Below are 19,465 nucleotides of genomic sequence, written 5' to 3'. Positions count from 1 at the left end.
GATATAACCCCACTATTCCAGACTTACAACAGATTTTTAAAAACAACACTTAAGTTACAGGAAAATATCAATTATGTAGTGAGCAGTATCCCATGTTGGTCATCAATGTTACTCTTGTCATAGAAATGATAATGACAATATTAGTGCTGATGCTGTATTTTGGATTTGTGCTCTTCAACATTTGTTGCTGGCAATTCTGGTGAAGCAGAGTATTAATGGAAAGGAAATTCCATAAAAATGATGCTAAAAATAGGATTAAAATATATCATAACATCCGACAAATGGTGGTCTTCTTGTAAACATTAAATCTTTTTGTTTGTTGGACCCACAGTGATTTTCTCTGTAAATGAAAATGTATCAGACTAACATCCTGTTACCTAAATGTTTGCACTGGCTTTGGTCAGTAAATGCCCAGTATGTTTAGGATACTTTTTGACATATGTTTTTGTTACCCCTCTTTAGCCAAATGAGCCACAGTTTTGCTCTTTCCCTCAGATCTGAGGGAAGATAGGAAGCTCTTTCTGCCCTATAACACAAAGTATATGGGCTGGGTAAGTGTTTGGAGTATAGGCAGTGAGGTTCCAGTGCTTTCGCCTGATTTGGAGGACATGACTGGAAGGGACAGGAACATGGTATCAAAACAAAACAAGCCAAATTATAGTCAGCAAACAGGATGATAAACTTCCTGGAAGCTTTTAGTTTATTGCTTAAGTTGATGTAATGATAAAGTTCAGTTTGTGCATTTTTTTGGGCTCTTCTTTTTAACAAGAGCAGCGAATTCAACAGTACATACTTCTGCTTCACCACTTAGTTGCTGGAATTTATTTTCTCACAAACATAACTGTTTGTTTTAATTGTATATTATGTTCTTCTAGTTAGTTGCAGTTTGCAGCAAACTTGAGAAGTCAAGACTAGCACTTAGTTCCATAATTCAGTCAAAGATATTTTAAGGATGTGGGCTGCTGCTGCTATGTAATTGGCCATACTATTTTAGGATGGAAGGTTAAGGTCAAATCTCTTGTGAATGATGGTTTTGTTTATCTATAGAGATAACATCCATTCTGTAAATTACTGCACTGCAGTCTTCACAGTAGAAGAGGCTAGAAAAATATTTTGAAATGAAACTCTCTTTCTTCTGAAAAAAAGCCTGTGGAAAGTTTCTAACTGTGGATTTGGCAACCTCCCTCTGTTCTTATCCCAGTTTCTTTCACATGCTGCTGGAAAAAATCAAAGTTTAACAATTAGTAATTTTTAACAGACAGTTTGGAGAAAGTAAGATAAAGCCTGAAAGACCGAGCAATCTGCTTTTCTTTTGTCTTCTGACAAAATTTCTTCCTGTTAGTGTACCGTCTGCTTCATTTGTATGTTTGTATGAAATACTAGGTACTCTTTTGTGCTTGCACTTCTTAATTTAAAGTGAACTCATCTTCCTGCAATATTTCTTCCTTAAATTTTGATATAATTGTGAAAACTGAACGTCTGGAATAGTGTTAGTAGAGAGAGTCTCTTGCCCTGACCTCACTGCTTGCTTACCTCCTGCTGCTGATCATTCCTACATGCAGGATCTAAGGAAAGAGGGAAGATGGTGATGTTCCTATCAGGATCATGTAGAGACTGAAGAATTTCAGTCTTGATCTTGAGGTTGGGTCTCTTCTTAAAGCTACTCCATAGCTGTGGATCTGCTCCTGAACCTATTTTGCCTTCATTTCCAAGCCACCTCTACCAATACATTTATGTAGTCCCAGGACTCAGATGAGTTGTGCCATCCATAACCTGTGCCACCTATAAGATATTCCTTAAAAGAATCAGGCTTCCTAGTGGAGAAGCAGCACCTAGTAGTCAAGAAAGGAGTCTCTGGTCACAATAGCTTTTATTATTGCCCAACAGATGAGCCTCTGCATGGCTCACTGTCTGCAAATGCAATGCTTTTGGTTGGCCCCAGTATGGCAAATTATAGTGGTCTATTATGGAAACAAGGTAAACCTGCAGAGGCGTCATTTCCTCCTCCAGAGGAAGCATGGACTGCAGGATCCAGAACTATTGAAGATGCTGGGAAACAATATTTGATATTTATTTATGGTTTCTTGATTTCCTGGTCCCACTAACACCATTGCTCCCTTATGTTGTTCTTAGAAATCTGGTATCTGGAGCTTTGAATGGTTTAGACGATGCCTTTTTTTTTTTTTCTTTTTTTACTTTGGAGAATAGGAGCTGAAAGTATTTTGCTCACAGCAAATTCATGAATGAAGTAAAAATTATTAACAAAAAAAATGTTCTATATCCTTATGTAACCTTATGTGGAAAGACTCAGTGAGACTTCAGTCTGTGGAATCAACGTGGGTGTTTTGGTAAGCAGCAGTATGTCCTGGTATGAGTAGTATTCAGTGCTGTCAAACTCTGGTTGAGTATTTACAGATGGCATCTGCCACCATTCTGCTGTTTGTGCTTGTCTGCAGTTAGGGTGCATGTAGTTTGTTGAGGAGGGTGATTTGCATGATGCTGTGACTGCTGAATATTCTCCTTTTAATTTAAATAGTGACCCATCAGACTGTCCCCATGGACTGACTGGGAAGGACAGTCTCCTTATACTATTTTTACATGTTTACTATCTAAAAAAAATCCCTAATTCTCTCTGCTTCAACCAGAGGATGCTTTAAAACTTTTGATTAGAGCCTAAATGAATGAGGCTCTTATTTCAGGAAAAGGTAATAGTAAACTGTGTTATCTTAGGGTCTCAGCATTCAAACAAAAAATTTCATTAAGAAGGCAAAGAAAATGATAATGTAATCAGGTTTTGTCTTCTGTTTCCCTATAAAAATGAATGAAAAGGGCAAGAACAGCCATTCAGCCTGTGTTCCTGAGGAACACATGCTTCACAGACAGGACAGTGTGTTGTGAAATTATGCTGGGAACTCATCAAAGCCAAAGACAGGCCATAGACCTACATAAGACAAAAAAAGAGCCCGTGCTTGAATAGCAAAAGGAGAAAAGACCAGTGAGAGAAGTATAGCCTGTGAATGAGTGAGGGGCTATTTCTCCCTAGCATGCATGTAGAATCCTGGTCCATATTTCTTGAAATTAGGAATTTATTTGACAATGAGGCAATCTAGCTAATGTGGATAAATTTAAATGATGTGGCTTTACACCTACAGCTCTATTCTGGATGTCAGGATGCTCAGCCTGGTTTCCTAAAATCGTAAACTTGGTGATCATTGTGTCCTTCAAGATATGGAATCTGTTTGATGGATGTAAATGGTGATTAGCATGTAAATATCCTGTGGCATAATTAATGTACAGCAGATGTACAGATGTAGATGTGTAGGTGTTTCCTTCATGTCTAGCATAAAGGAAAGAGAGAGCTAATTTTCTGATCATCTTCTCCTTTTAAGAGTCATCAAACCAATCAAGAAATAAAAGATGAACTACTCCTTGTAGTTGCACAGTTGAAGCATTCCATGAATTAAATACAGTCTAAAATAATATTATTAATTCTTGCTTTTTCATGGAAATCAGAAATGATATAGACAGATGGAAACTCATGAGACCACTTCAAGGTAGGGAATAGAGACATATAACAATCTTTTATTTGTATGAAGCTATGTGTAAAATAATTTAAATTTTTATATTATTGTGTTATTTTGGAATGAAGGTGAGACAACTAACATTGGCATCTAATTTTCAGAAACCAGTAGCTTTCTCCTTTATTTATTTTATTATTTGTATAGTAAATAAAGGTGATGGCTCAAACTGAAAAAGATTAAATACTTATAACGTACTGCAGTGTTTATTAAATGATGGTTGCGTGAACTGAGGCATCATTGCATACCAGTCTATCTAACTGTAGACCTGTTTAAATGGCAAGCTACAGAAATTATCCAAGATGTAAGTTTTCTTATGTAGGGAAGCTTTCTTATTACTTCTGATTGGGAAAGAACTTAAATGGGATGTTTCAGATTTTTTTCTGTGATCAGAAGTGGGCACTTTATAGAAGTCCTGTACTCACTACAGCTTCCTTGCAGGCTTTGCAAAGAGTTGAAATTGGGTAAGAAAACTGCTGTTTCATAGTCTTCCTTCCTTTGTGTTGTCCTTGGCATGAGTGTGCAAGTGCAAATGGCAGTCAGAATTTGCACTGAATAGTGTTTGAGCATACATTTTATTTATACAACTCTGAAAATAAAAACTGTAGATTTCTCAAGCATTCCAATTCTTAATTAACATCCAGCCATATTGAACATTAAATAGAATTCCTAATTAAGGACTATGCATTCCAATATTAGACAAAATGTGTTGAAAACTGAGCATGTAAAAAGGTCTTGGTGGGTTTCCATTATGATTACCAGTCAGTATTTTCAAGTTTTCTCAGTTCATAGGTAAAAATGTTTGTTTGTTTTAATAAGCTGCATTAATCATGAAGGACCAAATAATTTGTTTTCATTGGTGCTGAGTCAACTTTCCTCCCTTATTCAGATACAATAGGAATTAATACCTAAGTTTAAATTCTGAAAGTGGAGATGTGATAAAATTATTTCAGGTTCCCTCCTCAAAGTGGGTGATAAAGATTATGACTCTTTTTATTCTGGTGGGTATTTTTGAGTCAGAAAATATGCAAACTTTTCTTCAAACATGTTAATGAACTTTAGAAAGATAGAGAAGATGACCAGAAGACTCTCTTGCAATATTTTTTTAGATTTCTAATTATTATTTTTCAAATTGAATCAGAAAACAAACAAACAAAAATTTGGAGAGGTGATTGGTGACAAATGTTTCTCATCTTGTTCTCTCATGTATTTCTCATCTTTTACGCTTTCTGAAATTACTGATCTGCTAAAAGAAATAAAATTTGATGTGTAGAATGAAAAAGTTGTCTCAAAAATATTCTAGAAATGTTAAATTCTTCCTAGTTGGTGTTCTCCTACTTAAAAAAAAAAAAAGTTTAAGAAAATCCTAATTTTGTGAGTAAAAACTGAATAAAAATTAAAGCTTTTTTTCCCATTTGAACAGAATAGGATATGCTTGCATAAAAGAAGCAGAAACTCTGGCACGAAGTATAAAGGTTTCAAACATATGAATTCTTTTCTAATTATGATTGCAATGTAATGGGAACATACTGTTACTTCCAGATGTACACTTGTTCTGAGGTTTCCTAGATTCTTGTTTTGGTTTGCTAGTAGTGGACACAGCTGATTTCGCTGAGATTTCCTAACAAGAACCTGGTGTTCTATAAATTCAGGAAACAGCTGACTTTTATGAGAGGTAAGCTGTAATGGTAGACGTCATTTCTTTTCCATTTCAGCTTGAGCAATGCAAGGTCAGTTATGTGATTAGTAGTGCATTATTCACTGCATGACGCTCACCAACAGGACCATACGATGCATTGCCACAGGGAATTCCACATACATGTGAATGTTGTTTCATTCAGAGGATATTTTTCTTCAAAAATCTTCAAAATATAATTAAGAGGAATTCTGGCATGCTGGAAGTATTTTGTTTGTTGATCTGGATGCCTCTTGTTTGGTCAGTTTGTTGCAATCCCAGCAGACTCTTCAGAAATTCACAGGGGTCCTCAGGCCAATATCTTTTTTTTGCCTTCCAGAACCTCTCTTTGTAATGCTGAGACTGGAATCTAACCTGTTTGTATTTTTAATGGGACAAAGGCTTGTTTAGCAGCAATCCTGTTACATAAAATATTTGCCAAAAATATTAGACAAACTGCCTTTTGCTTAGCTTGCAGGTGAGGGTATCTCACTTATGCCAGTATGTTGCCTTTTACTAAAGCTCTGATAAGCTATATTTTACTTGTAATTAAAAATAGCTTATATTAATTAATTAATTATTATTAATTATTATATTTAGCACAAATTTAGATGGTCTTCTAGAAGTTTTCTGTATGTGGCATACATAAGGCAGTCAGACATCCAGCCTCTGCTTTGGTGAGGTTTGGAATGATCTCAACTGCAAGCGTGGGAGCACCTCCATCGCTACTCATCAACCAAACTTCTGTGGACCAGCAAGAGCACAGCTAGTCCTCAGAAGAACAGATTCCCAAAATGGGGATGTGGGTGACAGAATTCTTTACATCTGGGAAGAAAAGGAATAGGTGTCTTCTGAACTGGGCCAGGAAAAGTTGTACTAAATCTTTTTGAGGATGGCTTCAGTGCAAGGAAGAGGGTGGAGACATCGGACATCCTGCCTGGCTGTGTGGAACTGGACTTTAACTATAAATCTCTTACTTTCATCTGCAATGAAGCTGAAAGGAAGGAAGGGATCAAAAGTGAAAGCTCAGGTGATTTTAGAGGTGGGGAACACGAGTTTAGGGGGCACTTCCTTGTCAAAGGAGGGAACTGACTTAAAAGTCTCCCAGTGCATGAAAGAAAGAACAAGATGTCCAGTAGAAAGTTGAAGAATATCATCAGTGACCACAAAAAGCAGAAAAGGCGATTAAGATATAGAAGAGGACAAGGAAAGGTTTTTTGCATTACTCTTAGAAATTTTCTGATATGATAAAAAAAATTATACATGATAGAGAATGGGTTAAGATTATCCCAAAATGTGTCATCATATTAATCATGTATGAGAAGATTATGAAGATACATATTTTTTCAAAGCAGTAATTTCTGTATATGTGTGTGTACTTCTGAATTCATGTTTACTTTAAGGAAAGAAGTCAGAGATGCTCTTTCAGACAGACTGATGCTCCTTAGGATCAGATGAATGGAGAAGTGCATTGTTTGTAGATTGAAAAGAAATTTTCATGAGAACAGAAAACACTGCAGATGTTGTCCATTTATTAACTCTGTACTTACAGGCATCGAAATATGAAGTGAGCTTTGAAAGTAGCTCTAGGTACAGCAGGGAGAAAGAATGTATCTGACCTTGGCTGATGCTCTCGCTGCTGGTTGTGATTCATCCAGTCCTGCAGGCGAGATGGGAGAAACAGGTGGTGCCTCAGCTGGTGAATCACTGGAGAGAGAAGAAGAGTCTTTTGTTCAGTAGGAGAAGCCAGCCTGAGCAGCTACTGCCACTGCTGCTGGCACAGGTTAATGGGAAGAGGAGGGTAGGAACACAGTGTTTGCCACAGCTGCTACTGCGGCTGGAGCCTTCTCTATTGATTTTTGTGTTCTTCCTCCTTGTGGCAAAATCAAACAACAGCGCTTCAACAAAACTGGCTTGGTGTTCTTCTGGGGCTTGGACTCTGACGTGCATTAATCATAGTGTGCAAAACTGCTGTGCTAATACTACCTCGATGCCTGTGAGCTGAATGAGCCACAACAGGCTAGTTTAGCTATGATAGGGAGCAGTTTGCTTCCCAAGTATAGATCTTCGTGTTCTCTCTAGGATAACTTGGAATATTGTGAAAAGACCAAAATATTTTCCTACTGCAGATGCCTATAGTTACACTAAGAATGTAAAGAGTGAACAGAGAAACTACAAGTATTTTATATTTGTGTTTCTAAATTTGTGAAGGTGAAGCTCTTATCATATACACAAAAAGGTTGTATAAAAATATAAACATTTCCTTATACTGGGTCCCTTTGTAGGATTTTGTCTTTGACATTGTGCAAAATAACATTGTATTCAATTTTAATGTCCATAACAGCTAGATAGCTTTATTCAGAAGGCTTTATGGTAAGCTGGGCACTTCACTTGAACTGGTTTTCCTAAAGTGAAAATGTGCATGACATTACCTTATTAAAAATATATGTGTTTTTTTCAGTCCACCTTGGTTTTGTTTATGACAGTGTAGATTAAAGGACAGAAACACTGTTAAAAGTATTCTGAGGGGAAAAATAAGTAACTATTTAAAAATTATTTTTTCAGATAAAACTCAATACTTTTTTATAGGTTTAATCCTAAGTACAATTATTACTTTCAGAAAGACAGTTACGTATCTTTTGTGGTCCAAGAGCTCTGACATAATTTCTGGACTTTTTATCTGTAAAGAAGGAGAAAACTTTTTGTGCCCTGGGAATCTTCTGCAGGCAGACTTCTTTGTTTTCCCTGATTTCATTCCAGATGTCAGAGAAGTAATTTGTGCTGTTGGCATCTCCTTGTGCTATCTGTAGCAGTGGTAGGTTTTTGTTTTGTTTTTTCAACAACATACAGAGCAACCATCAAGGAAAAAACCCCACCAAATAACAAACAATGTAACTCTTATTTTGATAAAACCAGAAGTCAAAATCCCCATAACGGGAACCCAGTGTGTGTTCTCTGTTAAAAAAAAATGCTTCTTCACAAAATAACAGCTGATCAGCAGACTGGCAAAAAACATTATTATTTACTTGTCTTAATGAACAAATTCTTTTACATTTCTTGAATTTGGATTTCAGTGTTTTATGGTTTAATTTTCATGCCCATTGCTTCCTGTATTGTGTTACTGCAATGTCAGACAAAGGGTAAAAGAATTAGAACAGGGAATAGTACAGAAAGTATGCTAGAGTTTGCAGGTAATATGAACAAAGTGTGTAATTAGCTTCCTTGCTATTATTAGCATGGAATCATCTGCAAATTATTCTTTAACACATTACTCAAAGGTAGAGGTGAATTATTCTTCTCTATACCACCATGCTACAGGAATCCTGACTCACAGCCAAAAATAGAGGGATTTTTATGTTCCCAATAGGACCTGTACGGAGTCAGGGAACTTTAGCACTAAACTGCTATATTGTGTATTTCCTATTGTTGCTCCCCCATTCCAAAGGATGTAGCTGGGACTCCATATTTTGGTCTACAAATTTGTCAGACTTGTATGGATCATAATATTTCTTATGATGTGACTCTCCATATTTAGAATTTTATCAGCATTTTCGAGCATTTCTTCTCCAAAGCAGATATGCACTGATCATGCATATGCCATTTTGTGTTAATAAAGTTTCCAGAAGGATGTTTTAGCCAGTTTAGGTTTGTAATTTGAGTGCCAAACTTTGTGCAGGCAGGAGTTGTGGCACTCTGAGTGAATCTAGAATATTCCTAGAGTGACAGAGTTTTCCATAAACGGTTCTAAAAACTGACAAACAAAACTGGTTGTTGTTTTTTTAGTGTGGGTAACAAACATCCTCCTTTATATTTGCTCTTCATCTGGTCTTTGAAATTTAGACTGCTCTTTATGGTACCCAGATAAGTTCCTGCTCTGAAATGTTGCGTCGAGATCTCTTAAAAGAGGAATCATCAATAGCTGGGCTGGCAGAGAGTGCCAGGAATTGCTGTTTGCTGTGCTGCAGGGTTGAATCCCTCTACTATAGCAAGCTGGATAGCATGGTGACACAAGGGGAACATCTAGAGAATTACATTCTGGTTTTAACATATATCTTTGAGAAAATTGGGAGCTGAAAGGAAGCTGAGGAAAACTCTGGAATCCACTTGAAAAGCTTTGAGAAATTTGAGGATTGCTGTCTAAGCGACGTTGCTCTGGAATCCTGGAGTGCACAGAGGTATTTGTTATTCTCTGTGTTTGATGTCGTGCTATGAAACTTCTACGCTACTGTAGATGAATATCGAAGTAACTTGAGCAAGATGTAATGTATGCTCCAGTAAACATAGATGAGTCATGATTTACTGACATGTATGTTTGATGAAATCGTATTAAGTTGGAACTGACTTTTCGCTTTGGTGATTTTTATTTTTATTTTTTATTTTTTTGCTTCTTTCTAAGCATGGGAATCATGTATGACAATTGATTCCTACAGCTGTTTGGTCAGTCCAGGAGCAGGATCTATTCTATTGTTTCCTTGCAATTTGTTATCGCTTTGCTCCTTCATGTAATGTGGTGCTCAGTAGCAAGTGTGTACTTGGAGTCTCATACTTGAAGTAATGGTAAAAGTTTTAGAAGGAACTCAGTGCTATTTCAGAGGAGTTCCAACTTCTTGGTTTGTTGTTTTTTGTTTTTATGTGTCCATTGCTTCAGTGAATTATAAATTGTCTGAGATGTCCATTTTACTTTTATATTTTTTACAGGTATGTTTTTTCTATGGTTAATTACAGTTTATGCAGTATGTTTTCAAAAGGTTATATAATATTTTTTTCTATCAACTGAAGAGCTGAGTAGTTTTCTATCAACTGACAGCTCCTGAGTAGTTTCTGTCCATCCTTATATATTTTCCTTTTAAAGTCTATAATTTCTGTGGTGGGGTCCTCCTTACAGTTGTGTCTGCAAATTGCCTGCTTTTTCTCTGTCTACTATTTTTTAAAAAATGGTTGTCTTTGGTTGATGCTTAAATAATTCTGGAGATTTTTTGAGTTGTCAGCCCTCTCTGAGACCTGTGTGTTTATATAAGTTCAGAGACATGAGTCTTTTCATAGCTGCAGTGCTGGACTGAGCTTATTTGACACTGTGAAAAAAGCAATGACTTCTCCATTTTCCTGCCTGATGATGGCTGTCCATTCTCCCTAGCAAAATACTTGTGCAGAGGTGTTATGTGTGTGGAGTCTGTGGTGTCTCTGTGCTCCAGGAAGGGAGTTGAAAAGGGGATTTATGTCCTGGAAACCTGGGTTACATCAGTGCTTTGCATCATTCACTCCACCACGGGTGAAGTCCGCCAGGGATCAGCCTTGGAGGTAGACACATCCATCCCTATCTGCACTGCCCTGAATTCTCTTAACCCTACTCTTCTAGAAAACATGGAATTATTCCAATTATTTTGCAATATGTGCAGTAGGTAGAACTTCATGTAAGTGCTTGAAAAATTCAAGTGGTCACGTGCATCAATTCTTGATTTTTGAGACACAGCATTATGTTTTTTATTCATGAAGCAAATTTGCATTGATAAGGGAGAACAACGGAGCGCTGAGCAACATGGTCTAATGGAAGGTGTCCCTGCCCATGGCAGGGGTATTGGGACTACATGGTTTTTAAGGTCCCTCCCAACCCATGGGCCATTCTATGATTCCATGATACTGTGAACAAATGGCAAATCTTAGGGAAAAACCTGGCCTCATGACTACACTACCCCTGCAGAATGAATAGAGTAAAATATTACAGGGGCTTACAAGAAGTTGCAGGAAGGGACTGAAGTTGTCCCAGGCCTCCCTACCTTAATTAGTGATTTGTGTCTGGGTTCTGCAAAAGTTTGGATTTTCCTGGATTTATTTTCTGATAACCTCTGCAGATGTGATGTCTGGGACAGTGCTGCTTGGACAACTGTTTATTGCAGCTGATATATTCTCTTCTTGACCTCATGACTCCCATCTAGTGTCCTGAAACACTTGGGAATAACTAATGCCTCAGCTCTCAATTCCTTCGTAGTTTCACCATCAGCCAACTTAGTGTTCACCTTCCTTCACAGTTACAGGAAATGAAGGTCTTTTGAGAAAACATGAGTGGAGATGAACAGTATGTTTGGTCTATGGGGAAATAATGTGAACACAGAGAAATTACAGATAGTAAAAATAGATGTGAGTTTCAGAGGCAGTTCTTAGAATTCTTTTTCCCTCTTTGATTCTAAAGCATATTTAATAGTGTGTCATGGTTTAGTGAAAACTTTCAAAATTTAACTGAGTCATACAGGCTTTCACTCTTTGTGGATTGGTTGTACAGATAATGCACGCAGCAAATTTGCCATAACCCCTGGGGATAATCATAGTGAGGAATGATGTAAAGGGCTGTCGTCCACCATCAGTTAACTGCTGCAAATGAGTTAATGGCATTTTTTTAGCACCAGTAAAACATTAAAAAGAAAGCACAAATAGTCGGGAAAAAGACGGGTTTAATGAACTAGAAAATCTACATCGTTGTAGAGAGCGATAGGAAACATACAGTGTGCTGGCAATATTCCAAACTTAATTCGGTTTATGTTCTGGATAACTAGATTTGACTCTTCAGTAATAAAAATGTGTAATGCCAGTTACATAGTCCTCTTCAGCAGAGAAAGGAGCGCTGCTCGGGAATGAAAATATTTAAGTCCCAGCAGAGGGCAAAAAGGGTTGCTGTGACTGCTGTCCCTCCACACAGGGGTTATTTATGGCCTCTTTTATGGAATTTGCACCACGCCAGAATTTAGATGAGCTCATGTACAGTGTACAATGCACAGTGACTCGGAGCTAAATGGTTATGAAATACATGACATTTGTGGACTCGTGGTGCCAGGTTTTAATGACTGAAGAGTATGAATGTCTGTGTGAAGAATTATCAATGTCAGATTTTAGTCTACAGTGTGTAGATACTTTTTAGAACATACTAATATCTTTGTAATGAAATGAATTAGTAAAAAAAAATTCTGTTCTTTGTACTAGAGTTATTTATTTCTTTAGGAATTACATACTATACTCATCTTCTTTTTGTGTCCAGGACTTGAAAGTAAAATAAAAGAAAATTTTCAATTTTGATATTTGTGGTGGTATTGCTAACTTGTTTGATCCCTGGGGATTGGGTGCTTGGGGAGGGAAGAAGGAAGAGTTTTCATTAAGCAAAACCAGGTGCAGCTGACTGTTGTTTAAGCCAATTTCCTTTACAATAAGTTTGAGAATAAATACATCTGAAATCTTACTTTTGATTGCTATGGTAAAAAGTTACATGACATAATAGGATCTCCTGATTAGTTTAATTGCTGCTTTTATTTTAAATTTAATTTGGTAATTAGCAGCTTATTTTGGCTTGTCTTGTACTCAATTTGTAAAGTAATAGAGTGAGATTTTGAAAATTAAAACATTTTCCTTTTGCTTGATTGTAATATGAGTGCAGGGTGGAAGTGGTACTTCAGCCAATGTTCAGTTTCTCAGCTTCAATAATATTTTACTCTTTTTAACACTATGTAGGTAGGTTTTTCTATCATTTTAGAATAACAGGAGTACTAAATGATTTATAAATAAAATGCTTGTTTTAGATTCTGAATAATATTCTGATGTGGCTCTATATCCAGTTTGGGAAACAAATGAAAGCATAACATGCCAGAAGTTGTTCAAGTCTTCCTGAAATAACTTTCTCCTTATTTGTCTTGTTTCATGCAGGCTTTTCTTCATCGAATGATCCAATGTGCTGCAGCCAAAGTGGATAAAAATGTCACAGAAGAAACAGTTAAGGTTAGTCTCCTAATTGCATTTTTCTTGTATTTTGTATCTGATGTTTCACTTATGTATGTTTTATTCTTTTGCAGATGTTGTTTTCAAATATTGAAGATATTCTTGCAGTTCACAAAAACTTCCTGTCCCTTGTGGAGGATTGTTTGCAGCCAGAGCCTAATGCACAGCATGAAGTTGGAACCTGCTTTCTGAATTATGTATGCTATCTTTTATTTCAGCCTTTTTTTTTCATGTCTTTTATTTATTTTTTGCCTTTATTAATTACTATTATGATGATAAGTCTACATAGTCATGAAGCCTAAATATGACTTTATGACTTTATTGGTTAATGAAGACCACTTTGAAGTTCACATCTTGGTTACTGTCATGTCAAAAAAAAAAAAGTAGAAAAAGGAGATGGGAAAAGAGTGAAGAACGAACATATTAAATGACACTTTTGTTGTTTTGTCATTTTTATATTTACCAACTGAGCCCTGCAACTTGGGTGAAGATGTGCCTATAAGACAGAAGTACAAGGTTGCATGCAACAACAGGAGTAGTACTCTCTTTTATTTCCCCTTAGTGCTATGCAAAATATGAATATTTAGTAAAGAATTGTACATACTGGATAAAATACCTCCATGCTTCTGGATTATGAAGGTTATAGGATTATGTTTATTTCCAACAACTGCTGTACCTCTACAAGTGTGTTTGTATATCCTGTAGTAATTGGTTTCTAGGAGTATTATTTTTCCTGTTGTAGCAAAACAAGGATGTTACTGTTACAGAGCTTTGCAAAATGACGACAAATTAGTTTACTTTCAGTTGTAGACCTAACAAAAAGTCTAGGTTTAATTGTTGTCTCCAGTTAGAGTCCCATTTGTTTGTTAAGTCTTTGCTTATTCATTGTGGCAGAGAAATCTATTAATGGTTAGTGGAAACGATTTAGAGAAGTTGAGTAACATCAGTTTTTAACTCTGCAGAAAAATGGATCATAGTAGAAAACAAGTGTAGCCGACAAATTGGGTAATAATGTCAACAAATTAACCACTCCTTTTACATTTTCTTCATGTATGTTTTTATCCTGTGTGTTTGTGGTAGTTCAAGCTCTGAAATATTTCAGCAAAACCTTATGAAGTTCATCACAGACAAAAGTGAGGTCTTGCATCTGGGAAAACATAATCCAAGAGTGCAGCACAGACTGGGATCTACCTAGATGGGGATCAGCTGGGTGGAAAGTGACCTCAGTGTCCTGGAGGACCACCACACTCAATATGAGTGAACAGTGTGCTGCTGTGGCAAAAAAAAAAAAAAAAAGCGCCAAGATCATGCTGGGTTGCATCAGCAAGGGCATCACCAGCAGAGATAAAGAAATCCTTACCATTGTCTGCTCAGTGCTTGTTAGGCCACAGCTGAAATTCTATGTTCAGCTGTGGTCCCAGCTACACAAAAGAGATGTGGACAGTCTGGACAGGGTTAAGAGAAGAACGACAAAGATGATCATGGGAAGTGTTCCATGTGGCTGCCTGAGAGAACTGGGTTGGTTCAGACTTGAGAAAAGAATGCTTAAATGAGACTTTATCTCTGTGTTCCAGTATTTTAAGGGTGGCTACAAAGATGGAGACTCCCATTTTACAGAATCACATGAATAGTATGAGGGGTAATGGGTTCAAGTTTCTCCTGGGGAAATTCCAGTTGGACACCAGAGAAAAGATTTTCTCAGTGAGAACAATCAGCCATTGGAATAATCTCCCCAGGGAAGTGTTTCATTGTTGAATTCATCAACACTGGACACATTTAAGATTCCACTGGACAGGGTTCTGGGCCATCTTGTCTAGACCATGCTTTTGCCAAGAAAGGTTGGACCAGATGGTCCTGGAGGTCCCTTTCAACCTTGTTTTCCATGAATCTGTGCTTGAAATTCCCAAGTGGTGCTTCCAGACTGTTCATAATTTGAGGTCTCAAATAATAAATGTGTGAAAAAGAGCTGACTTTCTAGAATGAAGGCTATATTAGCTATGCAGCTTTGCAAAGTGTTAATTCCATGTTTTATTAATTAAAAAACTCCCAAAATGACAAGTGAAAAACAATGTCTCTTTTTGTTTCTGCAGAAAGAGAAATTCCGTATCTATGATGAATACTGTAGTAACCACGAGAAGGCACAGAAAGTTCTTCTTGACCTGAACAAAATAAGAACAGTGCGGACATTTCTTTTGGTAAATAAACTTTGAACTGGTGTTCTGACTTCATATTTTTTGATGGGCCAGTGAATTGCTAGCACTGTCACCTCCACCATGTAACAAGTACAAGTGCACCTGCAAGTGGTTAGCAGACAGCTTTAGCTGGGATTGGTGTTTCCAGAGGAAGGGGGTGGTTAAATCATATTTGCACTGCTGTGCTTGGATCTGTGGATAATACAGCATTAGGCAGTGTGCCTTGAACATGCTGGCCAGGAGACAAGGGTGTGAATATCAGGAAAGGACAAAGAATAGGATAAAATAGATGAGGAGGGACAGGGAAAGGAATTACAGAAAGGAGCTGAAGAACTCAGCAGAGCTTCTTAGGGGCAGGTCCACGTTCTGGTACTGTAGCCAGCACTGTTGCAGACAGAAAGATCTTTTCTTAGGGATCATAGAGTAGCCATTCTAATCTTAGACACTGACTTAATCTGAGGTTGAAAGAAACAGCTCCACAAGTAGTCTTTTACTTTTTAAAACAAATAAGGAGGGGTTTGAAAATGTTAAGGGTGATAGTCCTCATGGTTTTTCAACAGCAAAACCAATTTCCAGGTAATATTGAGTTTGCTAATAGTTGACTTTGGTTGTTTAAAGAAGGATTCAGTGTGGAATGTTTTTTTGTGTTTCCTCCTTGGTGTCCTGTGGTAAAAAAGGCAGCTTTGAAATGTGTAGCCTACTATATTGGAACTTAGATACCTGAGGATGAGTCCATGGATATGCTATCAAATTTTGGAGTGATCAGTTTTGATCATTGTGTTTTGGGACTGGAGAGCAAGTGACCCTATCAGCAAAGCATCACAGATGTGTTTGATTAAAAAAGATTCTGCCAATGCTGACAGTATCATAAGTCTTATATAATTTTATTAATTTTTTTAGCATGCAGTAGGGTTTCACTAGTGCTGTTGACAGAGTTTTTGGTGAAGTCCTATTGCAGCTCACTGATGCTCTGAAAGATACCAGATCTGACTCCCCAGCTGCAGTTACTTACAGCCAAGTTAATGAGCAGTGTGGGAATTCCCTTATTGTGGGAGATACTGTGTGACATGAGGCACCATCTGCCTTTTTGCTAAGAATCTCTGATACAGAAATAGTTATTCACAGTTAGAAACTGCTTCAAAGTTGTGCTATTTTTCCTTGGTGGTTGACACAGTATCCTTTACCTTGTCCCAGACTGAGGAGCTTCATACATGTGGCTCTTGCATTGGGAGCAGCATGGCCAGACCCAAGAAGAAAGGGTGAATGCTGACTACAGAGGCAAAAAGCAAAATACTCTGTAGAAAGACTGCAAAGGGCTTGTTTTATGACAAAGGAAGCCAAGTGTGCCATTATGACAGTTCATGATGTGTCAGTGTTACGTGCTCTGGGGCACATGCAGAGGGCTTTCTCATCTGGTTTGGGTTCCTCGTAGATTTGGGGCACGTCTGTAGGGTCGAGTGGCAGCAGTCTGAGAGAGCAAGACATTTGACTGTATGATTTAAAAGCACAGTCAAAGCCTCCTAGGCACACCCAAAGGGTTCAGGTCATTAGAGCTGTGCTTATCTATAAATAACTGGGAGCTGAAACCAGAACTTTTGAGACTTTGAGTACAGAGGCAGTTGTTATAATAACTATAGTCTGCATTGCCATTATCTCAGTTGGGTAGAGATAAAGCTTTCAGTAAAGCTTTTGTGTTGGCAGGTTAAGTGGGATCCTTTAAGATAAAGCATCCTTTAGGATAAGATAGAAGCTGGTTAAGCATGAGCACAAAGCTGAGGCTTAAGGGTGGGTGTGGAGATCCCCACAGCAGCACTGGTTGTAGGATATGTGTGTTGGGTGGCCACCCAGTTGTGCAGCCTCTGTTCCATCAACAATGTGTCTGCATCCAGATCTGTGGGCTGTGTCGACATCTCATCTGGCTGTCTTAAACTGCTTTTGTTTGGTGTCCTCAGTTTAGACAACTTGTTATTTGAAGCTGAGATTATCTCATACCATTGCATCACTATTCCTTCTGATCTCTCCATAAAATAATTGTCATCATTACTTTAGGTCTTCATGTACTTACACTTTAGTTGCTGCAATTCCAAATGTTTGCTGTGATGTCCTTTGCATGTTTTCTTATCCCCAAAAGCCCTTATTAATTTCTTTATCTCAGCTACTTTTATTGGGTAATTCAACCCAATGTTTAATTTGCTCTCTGCTTCCATAATCAGATATCTTGTTGAAACTTTTTAATAGCCTTTTGCACATGACTTCAGGATATTTTATTCATTGCACATCAAATTTAAATATAGTAGCATGAAAAGAGAACATGTTTTCTTGAGGTTTGTATTGGGATGGCCGTGTTCAAACATTCAAGCCATCTTTGATACTACTTAATACTGCAAACGCTTTTTAGAAACAACAACAGCTATAGAGGTCACCATGAAATATTTTTGTTTGTTGAAGTCTGAAAGCATATTCTGAGCATTTGATTTACTGTCTTTTAGTTTCAAACTTTAGGAAAAAGTCCTTCTCTTCATCAGACTGGATGAAGAATGTTCTTAAGCGAGAGACCTGCATTCAGCCTTTGTGATTTCCTTGTCATGTGTGATAGCCCATGCATGTGTTCAAGCCTGTATTTTTGACAGCCTTGCAAACCTCCCTTCATATATATATATAAATTTACACAGTTTATGTGTACTTTAGCCAAACACTGTTGTGTACCTATGCCCTTGTCTTTATTTCTGATAATTTTCTTGGGATATTTCCATGATTTGTGAACCTGTTCCCACTCCAGAATTGCATGCTCCTTGGAGGACGCAAGAACACGGATGTACCCCTGGAGGGATATCTAGTGACACCAATACAGAGAATATGCAAGTATCCCCTTCTTTTGAAGGTACTTACAAGATTTTTATTGAGGACTTTATACTTCCTGCATAAAACTGGTTGCTAAGCATGTTTCTGAACTCCAGGAGCAATTTTTCTACACAGTGAATCATCTCTTTATTAAGATATTGGACCCAGCCTTGTTCTCATTAAAGCTGGTGGCAAGTCTTCTTACATGAGTATTGAAAGAACTGAGGAGCTTGGCTGGATCCAGATGATTAGCTCTGTTCTGCTTGTAGCTGTAAGGTTGCCTCTCCATTGTTGGACAGAATTGAGCCACTTGGGAGAGTTTAATGAGGCTAATTTCAGCTGGGTTTAATCATGCCCTTGCTTAAAATGCTTGGGATAGCATTTGGTGATTTACTTTGATGATGCTAATTTACCATCAACAAATCAAAAATGAAAAATATTAATGGATTTTGGTCACAAGAAAAACTATGGAGTAACTGTAAGGTGTTGTAAATGGTTTTATGTACAATAATAAGTTTCTTATCAATATGATATCAATATGATTCTTATCATATTGTGCCAGCTTAAATCAATGAAAAATGTTAATGTGGTGATAAGCATTAGATACTCAAACCTCTGAATCTGTAATTTACCATGTTAGGAAATAAAATACAAGAAAGTAAATATTTTAAGAAAATCATTGCTTAACAAATTAAGATCTTGTATTGCTTGTTGTTCCAAACTCTGAGAAGAAAACCAGAGCAGATTCTACTCTAAAAGCTACCTTAAAAATGATTATTGGGCAGTATTTTTCACAATGCATGTGTGAGCTTTGATCTCCAAGATTGCCAGTTGTGAGGCATATGACATAAAAAATCCAAAAAGAATAGGTTAGAATAAGAGTTTTTGAAACAAAGATATAATCATTACAGTGAGGTGTGAGTCATCCCAGACAGATGTGGCTTTACAGTTCCCTTGGTCTATTTTGAAATTATTTTTCTATTCCATTTTTGAAAGGCATACAGATAAAACAGGGGAAAATGACTAATGTATTCCTCTAGAGCAGTGCAACAAATATATTAAGAAAATTTAAATACAGGGTGTGGTGGCAGCAGGGGTAGGACTTTTCTGAAGGCTGTTCTCAGTCAGCCCAGTTGTAAATGGAAGGTTGGTAGTTTGAGATGGGAAATCTCAAGTAAATGGTGGTGACTCCACTTTTGTTTATCAGCATGGCTGTCAGTACCCTTTGAAACCAGTGAGTCACCTAAGCTATTGTTCAGTGCTTTGCTCCATTGCATGAGATTAAACAGTAGTGTAGAGCTAAAGAAATGTGTTTCTGCCCTGAGCTGCAGCAAGGCAGGTGTTAATTTTGTCATGAGCAAACTGGTTTTTTAAGCAGGATTGTTATCCTTGCTCTTGAAGAGTTGTATCCTGCAGAATAT

General features: G+C 37.3%; 1 protein-coding gene across 2 annotated transcripts in view; it reads left to right on the top strand.

Annotated features, from left to right (window-relative positions):
- PREX2 (phosphatidylinositol-3,4,5-trisphosphate dependent Rac exchange factor 2) overlaps positions 1 to 19,465 on the top strand; it is a 172,964-nt gene that overhangs the window by 31,961 nt on the left and 121,538 nt on the right. For both annotated transcript variants that reach the window (XM_063392853.1, XM_063392862.1), the window contains 4 exons: positions 12,940 to 13,011; positions 13,086 to 13,208; positions 15,102 to 15,206; positions 17,983 to 18,084. In XM_063392853.1, coding sequence (XP_063248923.1) covers positions 12,940 to 13,011; positions 13,086 to 13,208; positions 15,102 to 15,206; positions 17,983 to 18,084 — 402 coding nt within the window. The remainder of the gene's footprint in view (positions 1 to 12,939; positions 13,012 to 13,085; positions 13,209 to 15,101; positions 15,207 to 17,982; positions 18,085 to 19,465) is intronic.

This window comes from Prinia subflava, chromosome 1 (genome assembly GCF_021018805.1).
Source record: "Prinia subflava isolate CZ2003 ecotype Zambia chromosome 1, Cam_Psub_1.2, whole genome shotgun sequence".
Classification (NCBI taxonomy): Eukaryota; Metazoa; Chordata; class Aves; order Passeriformes; family Cisticolidae; genus Prinia; species Prinia subflava.
This window is presented reverse-complemented; position numbering and strand designations above follow the sequence as displayed.